The following is a 21,588-nucleotide window of genomic DNA, read 5'->3' as shown; positions in this document are numbered from 1 at the left end:
TAAGATAAGCTATCTTGCTTTTCCTAAAATTAAATTTATATCCGAAGGCAGCAAATCCCACAATTATCCGATCGACCCTCGCAAGATGAATGTCAAGGGTATCATCTGTGAGATAGATATCGTCAACATACGACAATGCCTCGGGATCTAGCTCCTGCAATATTGATGTTACACGGGCCGAAAACAGCCCTGGGCTGTTTTTATAGCCTTGTGGTAAACGACAAAAGCGTTCCTGAGAGCCAAAGGAGAATGCGCTCAAGTCCCTACTTTCATGTGCTAAATTCTGGCAGAAAAATCCATTCGAGATATCCAAAGTAGTTTTGTATTTTTTACGCACTATATTATTAATCAGCGCTGTGCTGTGCGAATTTTGTATAGCAAATGTACGTGTATTACTATTCAAGTGTCTGTAATCCACCACTATTCTATATGAATGATCAGGTTTCACAACGGGAAATAGCGGATTATTCATTGCCGATGTACAGGGCTCTATTACTCCCTGGTATTCAAGTTGTGACAGTATCTCCGTCACCGGAGCTTTCGCTTCATGTTTAACAGGGTATTGCGGCTGCGGTTGAGGTGTAGATCGGACGGGAATAACATGACAAGGAGAATCCTTGTCCCAACCTACATGATTACGGTATAATGCAGGTGCCTGCGCTAAAGCCCATTCAGCAGCATATGCTTTTTTTGTCAGCCTCTGGAACAAGATCAGAGAAAGAAGGCAAAATGACATCTTCCCCATGCGGGAGCTTGCGGACATGTTCAGGTGGCCAATCTCTCTCGGCCAACAGGATATCACTTGTTAGTTCATCCCAGAATAATACACTAATAATTCGTTCCACGTCTCCCTCTATCTGAATTGTTAAATCATAAACCCGATCGGGCGGGAGAACGCGGCCATCCGCCGTTTCAACTGCGATGTAATCGCTAGTTGCTGTCGCATCCAGATGATCTTTCAGACTCTGGCGACATATCGTGACCTCTGCCGCGCTGTCCAACAGAGTCACTGCCCACCTCTTGTTCCTCAACAGCGTTCTCAATATTACTGGCATTTTTAATAGTCAGCGCTGCCACTTTCTTCTTTTTAAATTGTGGCTTTTGTTGAGCAGTCTTTTCTTCTTTTTTAATGGTAGACTGCGGTGAGTCTTTCTTTTCTTTCACGTATTCCGGACGTCGATCTTGACGGCCCCCTCTCTCGCTACGTCTATCCAGTGCGTCCTGAAAGGAACGAGAAAGACGTGAATCAGTATATCTGTCTGGAGTTCTAATGTTATCCCTATTTCTGAGATTATACCTCCTTTCGGAGTACTCCGGATGTGGAGAATCAGCTCTTTTATTTCTCCTGTCTTTGAAATCTTTTTGTTTGTCCCAGCGCTTCTTAGAGCCCTCTTGTGCTTGCTTTGTACCTTCCTTATGGGTAGTACTTGGTTTGTCCAATTTTTTAGGCTTGGCCCCCAATCCATCCCGTCCTATACTAGTATAAGTATCTGATATTATTTTCGGTAGCTGCCTCTCCTGTTCCACATGTGGAGTTTCTCTGAGACGTTGGCGTATTGCCAGTGCTACTGCTTGCCCTTTAATATTACTTAATATTATCAAGGAGACAGCGTCAAAGTTACGCATTAATTTCATCCCCAGATCCAGGGCCGGTGCAGCCCCATGCTCATTTTGTATTTGTTTTAACACTTCCGGTAAATTGGCAAGTATAGGGGTCCCATGTGTGGTAGTATAAACGGCAGCGAAGACTGTACCCCAAGTGGCACAATCATCCACCGAGGGAACCATCCCAAATGGCAAGCACATAGTGAGCAATCTATGTTTTTCCTGTGGCCCCGTATGGGGGAACACAGCTTCTAGCTGATTTGTTTTCTGAGCAATCCAGAACGGTATTTTTTCCCGTTCCGAGGGCACTTTACCCATGATGGTATGTACTGTTTGTGGATTAATTCCAGTAGCCAATTGATATCCCCCAGCGACTGGCGGTGCTGGACGCGCTGGTGTAGTGTTCAATGTTCGCATTACGAACTGAACTAGTCGTCTACATAATGCACTAATTCATTATATAATATTCTTAAATCTACAACCGGCATATTCTGTATGCCCGGGTGAGGTGTATATGTGGCAAACATGGGCCATGTAGGCCCTTCATTACTTAAAGGACCTAGCCTCACTCGTCGTAGTACATGTGGTAGGGCGCCTTCAAACCAGTTCTGATGCTCTTGATATGTGAGCGATATTTCATGATACTGGTATGCTTCATATCGTACTGGAACGTCCGCAATGTCATATGTGTGAAATGTGTGCGTTCGTTGGTCAGCCCCAGGAAAGGCAACCCAACAGTAAAATGTTTCAGTTTGGTATGCTTCAGTTGCTTCTATAATCAAAGTAACCTCCCCGCCCTCTTCTGTAAGGCCATGCGCTAATAAATGTTGTGTAAGTGCATGTCTAGCATTTGCAGGAATGTCTATGGTATTAGCCATAGTTCTTTAGAAAAACGGAACACCAAAATAGGGGAAGTTTTTCCTTTTGTGAGTTCGAGCTCGAACAACCTACAGCCTAATTAGGGGTTACCCGTTCGGCTGAGGAGGATTCTCCCAAAGACCACGGACGTCTCCGTATAATGGTACTGAGGGTACCTGTTGTCTGTGAGACAGTGATAGTCAGGGTATCCGTAAATTAGTGCCTAAACACCATCGTTGGTGGCGCCATGTCGTAGTTTGGACTCTTGCTCTGAGCAAGACTGCTGGTCTCAGGATGACAGTACTTTTGTTTGTAGGTGACTAAGTTCCTTCCTACAACTAGTTGTAACTGTTGTCCAAACCTTACCGGCTTACTAGCAGTACCTCACCAGAAACACAATAGTAAAAGGTGATTTGTAGCAGTCGCTTACGCATGGACTCAAAGTAAGATCTCTCAGGGTTGTCGTGGTTAAACGGAAATTACCCTTTTCTCACAGATTTATTATGTCTCATACAAACAAAGGCAATAACACAGATGCAGTGAAGTTATTTATTCAACATAACTGCAATTTGCGATAAATTGCATGAACTGCAATGATTAGGATAATGAATATACCAAGCAACAGTATTGTGAAGAGGAGAGTCATTGTTATAAAGACCCCCACCATTATGCAATATATGAAAGAAATATATGTATATGTAAAAGAAATGGAATAAGTCCTAATACCCTAAGGAGAGTAAGTCTAACCTCCTACCTATAAAAGGAGCGCTGGGTTCTTTAAGCCTAATCTGCCAAAGCCGTGTCCATGAGAGGAGCTCCCAACCCTTGTTACCTTGGAATGAGGTCTCTATCTCAGACTCCGCAGGGACACGAAGACTGGGTCAGCGTCAAGATGACTTTAGCATCGGTATCAGCGATGGTGGCGATGCCCTCTGGTCGGAATCCCTCTGATTATCTGTCTAAAAGTGTGTTGTATTTGTACAGATTTACAAGGTCCCCTGACATAAGTGTAATTCATAACAATAGATAACAGGCATGCTTGGGACGGCAATTAATATCAACAATCCCTCGAAAGTATAGAGAGGGAAAATCCCTAAGTGTGAATGCCTACTGTATGTTTGTCTTTCGTGCTTGATCTAGACGCCTTGGTGCAGTGACACTGATAATAGAACCCATAACAAGTGGCCTAACTATAAACAAGCCCGCCATTTTAAAGGAAATAAATAATTAAATGGTCTAAGACAGAGCAAGCTAAGTAGGTTAAAAGTCACTGGGTGACGGGGGCACGAGTTTACAAGCCTACGGCTAAGCTAACTCCTGTTATCCCGCTAAAACAAACTAGGATTCACCACACCTTTAATTCAACAAAGGCATCCATTTCATCTCTCTTCAACACTATTTCATCCTGCGCATCTTTTTGGGTCAGTTTCAGTAAGGGTTTGGCTAAAGTTGAGAAATTGGGAATCCATTGGCGACAGTAGCTCACCATTCCCAAAAAATTTCTCACCTCTTTTCTTGTTTTGGGTGGACTCATTTGAAGTACACTCGTTACTCTTTCTTTCATGATTCTTCTCGACCCTTTTTCTATTTGGTGACCCAAATATTTCACTTTCCTTTGGCAGTATTGCAATTTCGAAGGAGACACTTTGTGTCCATTCCTTCCCAAATGGTTCAGTAGGGCAATAGTGTCAACTGTACAGTCATTTTCTGTTTTGGATGCAATCAATAAATCAACAATATACTGTACTAAGGTTGATTCAAAAGGTAATTCCAATGATTCCAAATCTTTCTTTAGAATCTGATTGAAAATTGATGGTGACTCTGAAAACCCTTATATTCTAATGCACCTTAGAATTCGTCAAATCTCAAAGTCGAAATAATTTTCTTTTATTCCTCAACATTCGTACTGACTTGTTGACCACGCCCGATCAACCTATTAAACCGAACAAATTACAACATCAATCAAGTGTCTCATACACTTTTCAACATACTCCGGAGTCTCTTGACCTCGCAGGACCCGTCTCAACATCAACAACCATGTGGACAATTTTTCCTGCACAAAGCGCTACACACATATGAAGTTCGACGACTTCCCTACTCTCACACTTTGGAGTATCACTCCTCTAAAATTTTGATTGGAGTTAGTAACCCCCTAAAAATCCTCACAAACTTCTCAATTCATCTGCGGCATAAGCTGTGCAAGCGCAAAACCCTAACTTCACTCATACCGTCACTAGAAACGCCGAAAACATTCTCACACCTCCATTTCCTCCATTCGCAAGCTCCGAGATTCCGGGAAAGTCAATGGGGATTTAGGGCATCATCATCTCTCCAACTTGTTTTATCCAAGAAAATTCTAACTTGAATCCGTCTATTGTTCGGATGGGGTCCCAAAAGGCCAAACCATCCTCTGCTACCATCTACTGATAGCGCGTCCAGTATGTATAAATTATTTATACTTGGACACTCCGGAGGTCGGTGAATCTTTTGACCGGGTTGAGCTCTCCTCATCCAAAGAATTGTCGGATCCCTCAAATCAATAATCAATAACCATTTATAATCAATAACCAATACTCAATTAGTAATCAATACAACTAATTAGTTAAACTGAAAATCAGTAATTAGACACACCATGACCTTTCAGTCATGAATAACCACACCTGTTTATTAAAGGTTAATGAGTTTATTTCCCTATATTAACAAAGCTAATACAATATAAGTAAGTCTCAAAATCAAATGATATACATATACGAACATTACTAGCTGTCCATAACGACGGAAGAAACGCAATCTACGCAAAAATTGGATCATAATACACTCAGTTATAGCAATGCAAATCACTAATAAAAGTAACTGAATTTGACTAATTGCATACATTGGTCAGCATAACAAGATTTCAATTCAGCGTGGTGCATCAAATGAATACCTCAACTAACCTCTGATTAGCATTGGCATGTGGGGCTTCATGCAAAAGAATTTTATCAACATAAATTTAGAAAACTTCTAGCTTAGGCTCTGTCAAAATAAGCAGTTGGTACCTAAGAAGGAAAATACAATGAATAATACATTTATCCTTTCATAATTACCAAATACAATCAGCATTCAAGGTAAGTCTTCGTCCTTTAGGTACTGGTTTGATCAGCATGGGGCAGATTTCAAAGGGGCAAAGTTTAAGTCAAGTTTTCCTTGCGGCAGCAATGAAAATGGGGCAAAAGTTATCGTATGGGCAAGACGGGGTAAAGTTAAAGTTAAAGTCTCTAGGGTGAGAATTCTTTAAAGTCTCTCTCTCTGGGATAGAGAAAAAGCATCAAAGTGTCATTTAAAATGGCGTCTTGAATCTGGCTTCAAAATGGCATCAAAGAAAATGGCAGGCTTCTCGTTGTCCGGTGGGTTTAAGTAAGAAAACGTTCCAAATTCTTCAGGGTCTTCCATTGGAGGGTCCATGGGGTGGTTTCTCTTTGACCAATGAATAGTGTCTTTCTCTTAGTACTCATTTATGCATAAGGTGTCCTTGGAGTTTTGGAACACAAGTAGCAACAAAGTTTGCCAATTATTTCTGTATCAGTGTCTTTATTGTCTGCACCTGCAGAAACTGACCTTGCTTCAGAGGGGATGAAACTTGCCTAGCACGAAACCTTGAGATAAGTGTATTAGTCATTCTACTGGAAAAATACAGCTTTTAAAGTTAAAACATGTCTTTGTTAATACAAGCGAAGACTACGCAGTTAAAATTGAGACCGGGCGACTAGGCCAAAGCCTCTGCTAAATTTAAGCTAAGCATATAACAGTTTTAACGAGAAAATCATAAAATACATCTGCAATTATGACGGATTACTACATTGTCCATTCTTCATGATTAATCAAGCTTGTTTATACCAATGGCGAACTACTTCGTGGGCACATTTTCTACACACATTATTTTTCTTTGCTAAAATCACATTGTCTTATACGATTTTGTAACATGATATATGTATGCTTGTTAGCCTTACTTTTTCTGCTTCATCAATCCCTCCTCTGATGACTAATTATGTCATCACATTAAATCTTCCATCACAAATTTTATTTCATTAAAATTCTGTTTCAGTAATTTGGCATTTCAGTCAATTCCATTTTTTTCTTCACTTCCTTTGATTTTTCCCTGTATATTTCTACCATTCTCTTTTGTTCTTTCTTTTCTATTCTTCTCTTGTTTCTTGGTTTTAATATTTTAATAGCTTTCCATATTCCCCAAATACCTATTAAGCAAATTAATATTATTAATATTCCTTTTACTATTTTCAGTAATAATCCTTTCCAAATGTTGCTGAGCCAATTTCCCACGGAAGCAAATCCTTTTCCAACCTTTTCCCATACTCCTGGTTCTTTCAATTCTTTCAAATCTGTACTTTCGTAAGTTAAATTTGTAAGCATATTTCTAATTTGCCCACTGTTGTCTGGTATATATGAAAAACAGTGACGTGAACTAAGCATTTTGCAAACGCCGCCATTCTTTGCTAAAAGAATGTCTAAAGCAAGCCGATTTTGAAGAGTCATTGCTCTTTCTGCAGCGAGTTCAGTATCCATCAGGATCATTGCTCCTGAGAATTTTGTCACCATGTTATCCACAATAGTAGACAACTTTTGTATTTTAATTGAATTCAATATAACTCCTATTGAAGGAATCATTGCTCCAAATATATCTCCTACCACACCAGAAGCTGTCTCCCTTTTCTGAATACGATGTAATTCAGACAGCTTTGGAAATGTCTTTAAGCCGTCTAGTTGATAAATATTTGGAAATACTATTCCCAAATAACATCTCCCATACCATCCCTTTGGAAGACGATAATAGGCATTGAGTCCACAAATATAATATACTCCTGGAGTAGCTGGATCTAGGCCATTTAACATGAACGTCCATTTACTCTGGAATAAAAACACGTGTTTACATTCACTCGTTCCTACAAAGATTGAGTCATAGTATGATTTAGGTCTATATATACAAAGTTTCCCTATGTGTATTGCGTCTAAAGCTAGTTTCCCTTGTGTCTTTATTGCGGCAAAAGCATAGTTATCTACAGATGTCCTCTTATGTAATTCTTTTTCTAATTTTTCCTTTACCATTTTCCTTCTATCTTCAGTGTGATCTAAAAAGCTTTTCTCTACTGGTGAAAACAAGCATGTAAGGTTTTCTTTATGAGCGTGAAACGTGGAAAACGGTGATAATGGTTCAAAGAAACCCGTAACTATTTTTATATAATAATCTCTTGCTACTTTACTCAAGTACTCTATTATGGGGACATATGAAAATATGACATCATGATTGGAATAGAAATATTGAATATACTCTTGGCCATAAAATCTGGTTAGTAACAAGCTACATGTTATTCCATACGTAAGAGGTATGCTATGATATGTCACCCCTTCTATTACTGAGGTAGGTATTTGTGTGGACAAATAACAATCTTTTGCGTCCATTGTCTCAACATACTCATTCAGCAAGCGATAGAAAACGTTAGAAGAAAGTTCTTTCTTGTTGTGTTAATATTTTTTGTCTTGTTCGAGTTTCTTCAAAGGAGTTAATTCAGTAGTAGTTTTAAGAATAGAAGCATCATTCGCGTCTCTTTCATTCCCTCCATGCATTCCTAGAATTATTGCCATAATTATTAGTACGCATGCAGTTATTAGACCTATACACATGTATTTACAATATTTCACTTTATGTCCTTGTGTAGTATTGTCTGCCATGACCTATATAGAATCAGAAAGCTGAAGACACATTATCAAATCAACTTCGCAGAGATATATAAAAGATGAACGAGGTCAAAGTTCACACGGTTTTCTTTAGCAGCTTAGTCTCTTATCGGTTTAGCAGCTTATCTCAAAATCGGTTTCAAAAGTCAATCAGGTTATCAATGTCTCTTATTCGGTAATGTTCATGAAATTTCACTTTTCAAGTTCCAAAGTGTCTTTCTGCTTCTTCGTTTTCAAGACTAAGAGATAGAAATTCATGTGACCAATCATTAGTGGCTGTGTATGCCCATTCTGGACCAGAATATCTTCTGCTCGCTATTCTTTTCCTTTTTAATTTTGCATCTCCTTTCGATTCCCTTTCGCTTATGTCTTGTTCTTTGGCTGTGTCCTTTTCTTCATTCGATGTGGTTATGATAGATACTTCCTTTCTTTTCTCTTTCACTTTTGGCCATTTGTTTTCATTCAATGTTTCTTTAGTCTTTGATATGCTTTGTCTCCGTTTCGCGTTGTTTTCACCTGATGGACCTGCAACCGCTTCTGGAAGAATTGGAGCAATTTCACTTTGCTCTGCCTTGTCTCTTTCACCTGGGAGATCAGTCAGGTCTTCTCCTTCTTTTCCTGTATCGTCTGCTTCTGGGAAAGCCCTCCTCTTATTAGGCTCTCCTGCTTCTTCACCTGCGATAGGATCTCTGTCACCTCCTGAGGCTTCTTCTCTGTTGTCCTCAAAAGGATCGACTTCGACTTCCTCTGAGAATATTTCTTCTGTCTCAATTTCTTCTTGTTCGTTTTCAGGCTCTCTTCGTTCTGTCTCAGTGTCTGGTACTTTCCTGTCAGCTGTTGGTAATTTCAGTGCTTCAATTTCCTCTTCTGTGGGACACGTCACCCTTTTCGTGTGACTGGCGTAAATCCAGATGGGAACTCCCGCACACCTCACAGCGGTGGTAGTTGTCAGAATCACTTGAAAGGGTCCTTTCTAATGGGGTTCCAAGCACGACTTCCTCACATGCTTCTTTATCACCACCCAGTCACCTGCTTTCAGGGCGTGTCCTGGACCTTGGATCGGTGGTAAGGTGGTTGCCTCCACCTGGTGAGAAAAAGAGCGGACCACATCAGCCAGACCTTTGCAGTAGTCCAATACCATATCATCTGTAATATTTACAAGAGCATTTGCAGGAACTGCTGGAAGTCTCATGGCTCTGCCCATGAGAATTTCGTGCGGTGATAGTCCAGTTTTTCTATCAGGTGTGTTTCTCATTGACATTAACACCAAGGGCAACGCGTCAGGCCATTTCAAATTTGTGGATGCGCATATTTTCGCCATTCTTGATTTCAGCGTGCCATTAATTTGTTCCACTAGTCTTGATGCTTCAGGGCGATAGCTACAATGCAATTTTTGCTCAATGTTCAATGCTGCACATAGTAATTTGAAAGCAAACAGGGAATATGGATCCACTGTTTTTAGAACCAGTTTTGGCTGTTTGTTTCACATCATTTTCTTGCTGCTCCTCAGGCACAGCCTTTGGGCAGTGTGGTGGTTCCTACAACAGGTGGCAGCGATGCTGGCTTCAAACAAGAGTATTTAAAACAAGGGCAAAAGAAAGTATGAGGTCTTTGCACCTGGCTGTCTTCAGACTTCCAGATGCAGTAATCCACAACCGATACAGTGGCAGGCCCTGCCTAGAAACATCCTCACCTTGAACAACAGAAAAAGCAGTCCCTCACCTACCATCTGCCAGGCAGCAGTGTTTATGAAGAACTATTCAACTGCCCTTTGCTAACAAGGTGCTCTTTTATTTTCCAAAGGTAGACCTAGCTACGCCCTTCTTTACTTCATTGTTGGGTCACCATCCTCCATCCTAGGGAATACAATCTTCGCGCTTTACGGCCTGTGAGAAAGTAGCCTCTTTCTAGCCTTGTTACCCCCAGTTTTGGCCTGTTTGTGAGTATATGTCAGGGTGTTTTCACTGTCTCACTGGGATCCTGCTAGCCAGGGCCCAGTGCTCATAGTGAAAACCCTATGTTGTCAGTATGTTTGTTATGTGTCACTGGGACCCTGCTAGCCAGGACCCCAGTACTCATAAGTTTGTGGCCTATATGTATGTGTTCCCTGTGTGATGCCTAACTGTCTCACTGAGGCTCTGCTAACCAGAACCTCAGTGGTTATGCTCTCTCTGCTTTACAAATTGTCACTAACAGGCTAGTGACCAATTTTACCAATTCACATTGGCATACTGGAATACCCTTATAATTCCCTAGTATATGGTACTGAGGTACCCAGGGTATTGGGGTTCCAGGAGATCCCTATGGGCTGCAGCTTTTCTTTTGCCACCCATAGGGAGATCTGACAAATCTGACACAGGCCTGCCAGTGCAACACCTGAGTGAAATAACGTCCACGTTATTTCACAGCCATTTACCACTGCACTTAAGTAACTTATAAGTCACCTATATGTCTAACCTTCACCTGGTGAAGGTTGGGTGAAAAGTTACTTAGTGTGTGGGCACCCTGGCACTAGCCAAGGTGCCCCCACATCGTTCAGGGCAAATTCCCCGGACCTTGTGAGTGCGGGCACACCATTTCACGCGTGCACTATACATAGGTCACTACCTAAATATAGCGTCACAATGGTAACTCCGAACATGGCCATGTAACATGTCTAAGATCATGGAATTGTCACCCCAATGCCATTCTGGCATTGGGGTGACAATTCCATGATCCCCCGGGTCTCTAGCACAGAACCCGGGTACTGCCAAACTGCCTTTCCTGGGGTTTCACTGCAGCTACTGCTGCTGCCAACCCCTCAGACAGGTTTCTGCCCTCCTGGGGTCCAGCCAGGCCTGGCCCAGGAAGACAGAACAAAGGACTTCCTCAGAGAGAGGGTGTTACACCCTCTCCCTTTGGAAAAAGGTGTCAGGGCTGGGGAGGAGTAGCCTCCCCCAGCCTCTGGAAATGCTTTGATGGGCACAGATGGTGCCCATTTCTGTATAAGCCAGTCTACACTGGTTCAGGGATCCCCCAGCCCATCTCTGGCATGAAACTGGACAAAGGAAAGGGGAGTGACCACTCCCCTGACCTGCACCTCACAGGGGAGGTGCCCAGAGCTCCTCCAGTGTGCTCCAGACCTCTGCCATCTTGGAAACAGAGGTGTTGCTGGCACACTGGACTGCTCTGAGTGGCCAGTGCCATCAGGTGACGTCAGAGACTCCTTCTGATAGGCTCTTACCTTTCTTACCAGCCTATCCTCCTTCCTAGGTAGCCAAACCTCCTTTTCTGGCTATTTAGAGTCTCTGCTTTCAGGAATTCTTCAGATACCGAATGCAAGAGCTCATCAGAGTTCCTCTGCATCTCCCTTTTCACCTTCTGCCAAAAGGATCGACCGCTGACTGCTCAGGACGCCTGCAAAACCGCAACAAAGTAGCAAAGACGACTACTGCAACCTTGTATCACTTCATCCTGCTGGCTTTCTCGCCTGTTTCCTGGTGGTGCATGCTCTGGGGGTAGCCTGCCTCCTTCTTGCACCAGGAGCTCTGAAGAAATTTCCCGTGGGTCAATGCAACCGCAGGCAACAAAAGACTGCATCACCAGTCCTCTGGGTCCCCTCTCAGCATGACGAGCGTGGTCCCTGGAACTCAGTAACTGTGTCCAAGTGACTCCAACAGTCCAGTGACTCTTCAGTCCAAGTTTGGTGGAGGTAAGTCCTTGCCTCCCCACGCTAGACTGCAATGCTGGGTACCACGTAATTTGCAGCTGCTCCGGCTCCTGTGCACTCTTCCAGGATTTCCTTCGTGCACAGCCAAGCCTGGGTTCCCGACACTGTAACCTGCAGTGCACAACCTTCTGAGTTGTCTTCCAGTGTCGTGGGACTCCCTTTTGTGACTTCGGGTGGACTCCGGTTCACTCCTCTTCTAAGTGCCTGATCCGGTACTTCTGTGGGTGCTGCCTGCTTCTGTGAGGGCTCCCTGACTTGCTGGGCGACCCCTCTGTCTCCTCATCCAAGTGGCAACATTCTGGTCCCTCCTGGGACACAGCAGCATCCAAAAACCCTAACTGTGACCCTTGCATCTAGCAAGGCTTGTTTGTAGTCTTTCTGCGTGGGAACACCTCTGCAAGCTTCTTCACGACGTGGGACATCCATCCTCCAAAGGGGAAGTTCCTCGTCCTCTTCGTTCTTGCAGAACACAAAGCTTCTTCCATCCAGTGGCAGCTTCTTTGCACCCTCAGCTGGCATTTCCTGGGCATCTGCCCACTCTCAACACTGTTATGACTCTTGGACTTAGTCCCCTTGTCTTACAGGTACTCAGGTCCGGAAATCCACTGTTGTTGCTTTGCTGGTGTTGGTCTTCCTTGCAGAATCCCCCTATCACGACTTCTGTGCTCTCTGGGGGTTGTAGGTGCAATTTACACCTACCTTACAGGGTCTTGGGGTGGGCTATTTTTCTAACCCTCACTGTTTTCTTACAGTCCCAGCAACCCTCTACAAGCTCTCATAGGTTTGGGGTCCATTTGTGGTTCGCATTCCACTTTTGGAGTATATGGTTTGTGTTGCCCCTATACCTATGTGCTCCTATTGCAATCTACTGTAACTTTACATTGCTTGCATTACTTCCTTTTGCTATTACTGCATATTTTTTGGTATTGTGTACATATATCTTGTGTATATTTGGCATCCTCATACTGAGGGTACTCACTGAGATACTTTTGGCATATTGTCATAAAAATAAAGTACCTTTATTTTTAGTATATCTGTGTATTGTGTTTTCTTATGATATTGGGCATATGACACCAGTGGTATGGTAGGAGCTTTGCATGTCTCCTAGTTCAGCCTAAGCTGCTCTGCTATAGCTACCTTCTATCAGCCTAAGCTGCTAGAAACACCTCTTCTACACTAATAAGGGATAACTGGACCTGGTACAGAGTGTAAGTACCCCTTGGTACCCACTACAAGCCAGGCCAGCCTCCTACATTGGTTGTGCAGCGATGGGATAAGTACTTGTAACTACTTACCACTTTGTCATATTGTACTTCTCATAAGAGAAAAATATACAAAACAAGTTCAGTGTATGTACACCTATCCAAAAAGTTTGCTTTTCTTCTCTTACACTATCTGCTAAGTGCTGAAAAGTACTCCTAAACTTTCTAAAAGTTTCAAAAAGTTGAAAAAGTTTTTCTTTTCTGTTCTTTAAAAAGTCCTGAAACTTTTTCTCTCTTCTCACTGTCCCTAAACCTTCTTCTATCATGTCTGATGTAGGAACTTCTCTTAAAATGGTCAATACAACATATGACAATCTTAACTTCAAGAGCCTAAGGAGTCTCTGCATTGATAGAGGTTTAGTGGTAGGAAAGAACCCTTCTAGAGAATTTCTGTCTAACGTGCTTATTGAGAATGATAAGACCCTAGCTGGCACTTCAATTGAGAAGTTAGGAGATAGCTCAAACTCTGACTCAGGGGAGCCCCTTGAGGGAGGTGTACAGGGTTCTCTTCCAAATCTGCCCCCTAGCAGACCTCATAGCAATGCTGGTAGTAATAGAAGCTCCCATCATAGTAGGGATGTTTTTGTTCCTGAAGGCCAAGTTCTTAGAGTGCAAGCTGTTAGGGGCAGGTCACCCTCTGTGGAATCCAATATATCTTCTGTGTCCAGGCATTTCCAACCCACCCACCCTGAAGACAAATTGTTAGAAAGGGAACTCAACAAGTTGAGAGTGGAAGAGACCAGACTGAAGCTTAAACAGCAACAGCTGGCTCTAGAGAGGGAATCCCTAGATCTGGAGAAGGAGAGACAGAGGTTGGGGTTTGGACCCCATGGTGGCAGCAGCAGTATTCCTGATAGCAATCCTGTGAGAGAGCATGATTCCAGGAATCTGCACAAGATAGTTCCCCCTTACAAGGAGGGGGATGACATTAACAAGTGGTTTGCTGCACTTGAGAGGGCCTGTATGGTACAGGGGGTCCCTCAAAGGCAGTGGGCTGCTATCCTTTGGCTATCTTTCAATGGAAAGGGTAGGGATAGGCTCCTTACTGTTAGAGATAGTGATGCCAATAATTTTCCAGTTTTGAAGGATGCACTCTTGGATGGATTTGGCTTAACCACTGAACAATACCGGATTAAGTTCAGAGAAACCAGAAAAGAGTCCTCACAAGACTGGGTAGACTTTGTTGACTATTCAGTGAAGGCCTTGGAGGGGTGGTTACATGGCAGTAAAGTTTCTGACTATGAAAGCCTGTACAATCTAATCCTGAGAGAGCATATTCTGAATAACTGTGTGTCTGATTTGTTACACCAATATCTAGTGGACTCAGATCTGACCTCTCCCCAAGAACTGGGAAAGAAGGCAGACAAATGGGTCAGAACAAGAGTGAACAGAAAAGTTCATACAGGGGGTGACAAGGATGGCAAGAAGAAGGATGGTAAGTCTTCAGACAAGGGTGGGGACAAATCTAAAAATGAGTCTTCATCAGGCCCACAAAAACACTCTGGTGGGGGTGGTGGGTCCAAATCCTCTTCTAATCAAGTAAAAAAGCCTTGGTGCTATTTATGTAAAGTGAAAGGCCATTGGACATCTGATGTCAGTTGTCCAAAGAAAAGCACCAAACCTCCCACTACCACAACCCCTACTGCAACCTCTAGTGCCCCTAGTAATAGCAGTGGTGGTGGGAGCAAACCTACTCATAGCCAATCCATAGGAGTAGCTGGGCTCACTTTTGGTAACTTAGTTGGGGTTGGTCTTGTTAGGGAGACCACAGAGGCTGTGTTAGTCTCTGAAGGTGCATTTGATTTGGCCACCTTGGTTGCTTGTCCCCTTAATATGGATAAGTACAAGCAACTTCCCCTAATCAATGGTGTTGAGGTTCAGGCCTACAGGGACACAGGTGCCAGTGTTACCATGGTGATAGAGAAACTGGTACACCCTGAACAACACCTACTTGGTCACCAGTACCAAGTGACAGAAACTCATAACAACACTCTTAGCCACCCCATGGCTGTTGTGAATCTCAACTGGGGGGGGGGGGAGGTTACTGGTCCAAAGAAAGTTGTGGTTGCCTCAGATTTACCTGTTGACTGTCTACTAGGGAACGATTTAGAGACATCAGCTTGGGCAGAAGTGGAGTTGGAGGCTCATGCAGCAATGCTGGGCATTCCTGGGCATATTTTTGCTTTGACCAGGGCTCAGGCCAAAAAGCAAAAAGGACAGGGTGACTTGGATCCTGGAACAATGGACCAAGTGCTCCCTAAAGCTAGGGGTAGTAAGGGTAAACCCCTACCCACTATCCCTCCGTCTACAGATGATTCAACTTCTGAGGAAGAAGAATTTCCTCCCTGTGCAGAACCTTCACCAGAGGAGCTGGCAGCAGACACTGCTGAGCTTTTGGGTGGAGGGGGGCCTGCTAGGGAAGAGCTGAGTGTGGCACAGCAATCCTGTCCCACATTAGAGGGTCTCAGACAGCAAGCTGTCAAGCAGCAAAATGGGGATGTCAGTGACTCACATAGAGTTTACTGGGAGGACAACCTCTTGTACACAGAGGCAAGGGACCCAAAACCTGGAGCAGCCAGGAGATTGGTCATTCCCCTGCAGTACAGAGAGTTCCTCCTAACTCTAGCACATGACATTCCTTTGGCTGGACATTTGGGTCAGATTAAAACATGGGAAAGGCTTGTCCCCCTGTTTCACTGGCCTAGGTTGTCAGAGGACACAAAGGATTTTTGTAAGTCTTGCGTGACCTGCCAAGCCAGTGGCAAGACTGGTGGCACTCCAAAGGCTCCCCTTATTCCACTACCTGTGGTTGGGGTTCCCTTTGAAAGGGTAGGGGTTGACATAGTTGGCCCCCTTGACCCTCCTACTGCTTCAGGCAATAGGTTTATCTTGGTGGTAGTGGACCATGTCACAAGATATACTGAAGCAATTCCTCTAAGGACCACTACAGCACCTGCAGTGGCAAAAGCCCTCCTGGGAATCTTTTCCAGGGTATGTTTTCCAAAAGAAGTTGTATCAGACAGGGATAGCAACTTTATGTCTGCCATGTGGAAGGAATGTGCTGTAACATACACATTCACCACACCTTATCATCCACAAACAAATGGACTGGTAGAGAGGTTTAATAAAACTCTCAAAGGAATGATAATGGGACTCCCTGAAAAACTCAGCAGGAGATGGGATATCCTGTTACCTTGCCTCCTTTTTGCTTACAGGGAGGTACCCCAGAAAGGAGTGGGCTTCAGCCCCTTTGAACTCCTATTAGGGCACCCTGTAAGAGGTCCTCTAACACTTGTGAAGGAGGGTTGTGAACAACCTTTAAAAGCTCCTAAACAAGATATAGTGGACTATGTACTTGGCCTAAGATCCAGAATGGCGGAGTACATGAAAAAAAGGCCAGTAAAAACCTTCAGGCCAGCCAAGAGCTCCAAAAGCAATGGCATGACCAGAAGGCTGTTCTGATTCAGTACCAACCAGGACAGAAGGTGTGGGTATTGGAGCCTGTGGCCCCAAGAGCACTCCAAGACAAATGGAGTGGACCCCATCTCATTGTTGAAAAGAAGGGCGAGGTCACTTACTTAGTTGACCTGGGCACTGCCAGGAGTCCCCTTAGGGTGCTCCATGTCAATCACCTAAAACCCTACTATGACAGGGCTGTTCTCATCCTGCTCATGGCAACAGATGAGGAACAGGAAGAAGATAGTGACCCTCTCCCTGATCTCTTCTCTTCCACAGAAGAGGATGCTCTAGTGGAAGGTGAAGTTTGGGCAGACTGTCTTACTGCTGAGCAAAAAGACAACTGCATAAATCTCCTAAGTCAGTTTTCTGAACTCTTTTCAACTGTGCCAGGTACCACATCTTGGTGTGAGCACACAATAGATACTGGAGACAGCATGCCTGTCAAAAGTAAAATCTATAGGCAGCCTGATCATGTAAAGGACTGCATAAAACAAGAAGTTCAGAAAATGCTTGAACTAGGAGTGTTTGAACATTCTGAAAGCCAATGGGCCTCTCCTGTGGTGCTTGTACCAAAGCCTCACTCAAAAGATGGAAAAAGGGAGATGAGGTTTTGTGTAGATTACAGAGGTCTCAACCAGGTAACAAAAACTGATGCTCACTCTATACCCAGGGCAGATGAGCTCATAGATACACTGGCATCTGCCAAGTATCTAAGCACCTTTAATTTGACTGCAGGGTATTGGCAGATCAAGTTATCAGAGGATGCTAAAGCACAAACTGCATTTTCGACTGTTGGAGGGCACTACCAATTCACAGTAATGCCCTTTGGTTTGAAAAATGCACCTGCCACTATCCAGAGGTTGGTGAATACAGTCCTGCAAGGGTTGGAGGCTTTTAGTACAGCATATGTGGACGATATAGCTGTCTTTAGCTCCACCTGGGATGATCACCTGGTTATGTCTAACCTTCACCTGGTGAAGGTTGGGTTCTAAGTTTCTTAGTGTGTGGGCACCCTGGCACTAGCCAAGGTACCCCCACATCGTTCAGGGCAAATTCCCCGGACTTTGTGAGTGCGGGGACACCATTTCACGCGTGCACTATACATAGGTTACTACCTATGTATAGCGTCACAATGGTAATTCCGAACATAGCCATGTAACATGTCTAAGATCATGGAATTGTCACCCCAATGCCATTCTGGCATTGGGGAAACAATTCCATGGTCCCCCGGGTCTCTATCACAGAACCCGGGTACAGCCAAACTGCCTTTCCCGGGGTTTCACTGCAGCTGCTGCCAACCCCTCAGACAGGTTTCTGCCCTCCTGGGGTCCAGCCAGGCCTGGCCCAGGAAGGCAGAACAAAGGACTTCCTCAGAGAGAGGGTGTTACACCCTCTCCCTTTGGAAATAGGTGTGATGGCTGGGGAGGAGTAGCCTCCCCCAGCCTCTGGAAATGCTTTGATGGGCACAGATGCTGCCCATCTCTGCATAAGCCAGTCTACACCGGTTCAGGGATCCCCCAGCCCTGCTCTGGCGTGAAACTGGACAAAGGAAAGGGGAGTGACCACTCCCCTGACCTGCACCTCCCAGGGGAGGTACCTAGAGCTCCTCCAGTGTGCCCCAGACCTCTGCCACCTTGGAAACACAGGTGTTGCTGGCACACTGGACTGCTCTGAGTGGCCAGTGCCATCAGGTGACGTCAGAGACTCCTTCTGATAGACTCGTACCTTTCTTGTTAGCCTATCCTCCTTCCTAGGTAGCCAAACCTCCTTTTCTGGCTATTTAGGGTCTCTGCTTTGGGGAATTCTTCAGATACCGAATGCAAGAGCTCACCAGAGTTCCTCTGCATCTCCCTCTTCACCTTCTGCCAAAGGATCGACCGCTGACTGCTCAGGACACCTGCAAAACCGCAACAAAGTAGCAAAGACGACTACTGCAACCTTGTATGGCTTCATCCTGCCGGCTTTCTCGCCTGTTTCCTGGTGGTGCATGCTCTGGGGGTAGCCTGCCTCCTTCTTGCTCCAGGAGCTCTAAAGAAATCTCCCGTGGGTCGACGCAATCTTCCCCCTGCAACCGCAGGCAACAAAAGACTGCATCACCGGTCCTCTGGGTCCCCTCTCAGCACGACGAGCGTGGTCCCTGGAACTCAGCAACTCTGTCCAAGTGACTCCCACAGTCCAGTGACTCTTCAGTCCAAGTTTGGTGGAGGTAAGTCCTTGCCTCCTCACGCTAGACTGCATTGCTGGGTACTGCGTGATTTACAGCTGCTCCGGCTCCTGTGCACTCTTCCATAATTTCCTTCGTGCACAGCCAAGCCTGGGTCCCCGACACTCTAACCTGCAGTGCACAACCTTCTGAGGTGTCCTCCGGCATCGTGGGACTCCCTTTTGTGACCTCGGGTGGACTCCGGATTACTCCTCTTCTAAGTGCCTGATCCAGTACTTCTGCGGGTGCTGCCTGCTTCTGTGAAGGCTTCCTGACTTGCTGGGCACCCCCTCTGTCTCCTCATCCAAGTGGCGACATCCTGGTCCCTCCTGGGCCACAGCAGCATCCAAAAACCCTAACCGTGACCCTTGGATCTAGCAAGGATTGTTTACGGTCTTTCTGCGTGGGAACACATCTGCAAGCTTCTTCATGACGTGGGACATCCATCTTCCAAAGGGGAAGTTCCTAGTCCTCTTCGTTCTTGCAAAACACCAAGCTTCTTCCATCCAGTGGCAGCTTCTTTGCACCCTCAGCTGGCATTTCCTGGGCATCTGCCCACTCTCGACACTGTTGCAACTCTTGGACTTAGTCCCCTTCTCTTACAGGTACTCAGGTCTGGAAATCCACTGTTGTTGCTTTGCTGGTGTTGGTTTTCCTTGCAGAATCCCCCTATCACGACTTCTGTGCTCTCTGGGGGTTGTAGGTGCACCTACCTTACAGGGTCTTGGGGAGGGCTATTTTTCTAACCCTCACTGTGTTCTAACAGTCCCAGCAACCCTCTACAAGTTCACATAGGTTTGGGGTCCATTTGTGGTTCGCATTCCACTTTTGGAGTATATGGTTTGTGTTGCCCCTATACCTATGTGCTCCTATTGCAATCTATTGTAACTTTACACTGCTTGCATTACTTCCTTTTGCTATTACTGCATATTTTTGGTATTGTGTACATATATCTTGTGTATATTTGGCTTCCTCATACTGAGGGTACTCACTGAGATACTATTGGCATATTGTCATAAAAATAAAGTACCTTTATTTTTAGTATATCTGTGTATTGTGTTTTCTTATGATATTGTGCATATGACATCAGTGGTTTAGTAGGAGCTTTGCATGTCTCCTAGTTCAGCCTAAGCTGCTCTGCTATAGCTACCTTCTATCAGCCTAAGCTGCTAGAAACACCTCTTCTACACTAATAAGGGATAACTGGACATGGTACAGAGTGTAAGTACCCCTTGGTACCCACTACAAGCCAGGCCAGCCTCCTACAGGAAGCTATTCCCATTCCCTTGAAACATTATGGCACAAGTCCTCCCTGGTGTGCCTGAGAATAACCGACCTGTTCTTGCTCAGGCGATTCACGATATTTGTGATGCAGACAATTTCACTATTCGATGGGACATGGACACCACCAATTCCATTGTCAGCATTGCTGTGCGCTGCCATGCGTGGCTGCGATCGACTGGGTTCTCAGGCAACGTCCAGACCTCTGTTATACACATGCCCTTTAACAGGACTCTCCTGTTTGGGTAAAAGGCTGATCCCGCACTAGTGTTTCAAAGAGAACAGGGCTACCACATGCCCTCTGGGCCTATCTGCCCCACATCGCCAACTGCAACAGTTCTACCGCTGCTTTCGAGGATTTGGCCAAGGTGCACCATACTGTCACCCTGGCCACAAGGAACTCAGCAGTTCCGCAGTTGAAGCAGTGGTGCCCTCTTCGGTCAAAGTCAAGGGCTGGCTCAGTCTATCCTCTCCCCCCGGAGCTCAACCTGCCAAACCTCTTCAGCGTGCCGTTATAGCCACCCAGTTGGCGACAGAATCCACAGATTTTTCCTGGGCTAGCAGGCAGTAATATCGGAAAGGTGTGTTCTACAGATGGTTCACAGGGGATACACCTTACCCTTCTTTTCTTCCTTACCATACCTTCCTACCCCCCCTCCCCAACGTCTGACAGTGGACCATCTTTCTATTTGCAGCAGGATTGCAAGCCTGTTTGGCCAAAGGGGTTGTTGAGAGGGCACCAGTGCCAGAAGTAGAATGTGATTGTTATTCCTACTACTTCCTGGTGCCCAAGAAAGATGGAGACCTTTGGCCTATTTTAGGCTTGCACCCTCTCAACACCTTTCTATGGAAGGAGAAATTCAGAATGCTCATCCTAGCCCAGACCCTGTCTGACCTCCAACCTGGTGACTGGATGGTGGCTCTATCCCTGCAGAACGCCTATTTCCAGTGAGTGGTCCTGCAAGCCCAACAGTGCTACCTTCAGTTTGTAGTGTGACAGGAGCATATTCAGTTTGCTGTGCTCACCTCTAGTCTCACCAGCACTCCTCGAGTGTTCACGAAAGTGATAGCAGTGGTGACAGTACACCTTTAGAGGTCTGGGTGCCAGTCTTCCCCTACTTCAACGCTGGCTGTTGAAGGCAAGTTCGCCCCAGACAGTCTTCAACCTACCTGCAGACTTCAAACCTACTGTCATCTTTAGGGTTCACTATCAACATGCTAAAGCCACACCTGACTCCTTAGATGCATCCAAGCCATTCTGGATATGGTTTGGTTTTGTGCCTTTCCCCACGTAAAAGAGAGTCCAGGATATTCAGGTTATAATTCCTATCTTTTAGCCACAGTCCTGGATTGAAGTGAGGTCGACTCTGAGGCTCTAGGGGCCTCCTGCATCATTCTAGTCGAGTATGCCAGGTGGCATATGCTGGCTCTGCAGTGGAATTTAAAGTCTCATTGGGCCCAACATCAGGAGTGCCACT

The 21,588-nt window shown here is 44.9% G+C and overlaps 1 protein-coding gene across 1 annotated transcript in view; it reads right to left on the bottom strand.

Annotated features, from left to right (window-relative positions):
• LOC138279410 (collagen alpha-1(III) chain-like) overlaps positions 1-20,272 on the bottom strand; it is a 125,959-nt gene extending 105,687 nt beyond the window's left edge. The window contains exon 1 of the mRNA XM_069219402.1: positions 20,166-20,272. Coding sequence (XP_069075503.1) covers positions 20,166-20,272 — 107 coding nt within the window. The remainder of the gene's footprint in view (positions 1-20,165) is intronic.
• Between the last annotated feature and the right edge of the window lie 1,316 nt (positions 20,273-21,588).

This window comes from Pleurodeles waltl, chromosome 2_2, assembly GCF_031143425.1.
Source record: "Pleurodeles waltl isolate 20211129_DDA chromosome 2_2, aPleWal1.hap1.20221129, whole genome shotgun sequence".
Taxonomy (NCBI): domain Eukaryota; kingdom Metazoa; phylum Chordata; class Amphibia; order Caudata; family Salamandridae; genus Pleurodeles; species Pleurodeles waltl.
Note: the sequence above shows the minus strand (reverse complement) of the source record. Positions and strands in the feature narration are given on the sequence as shown.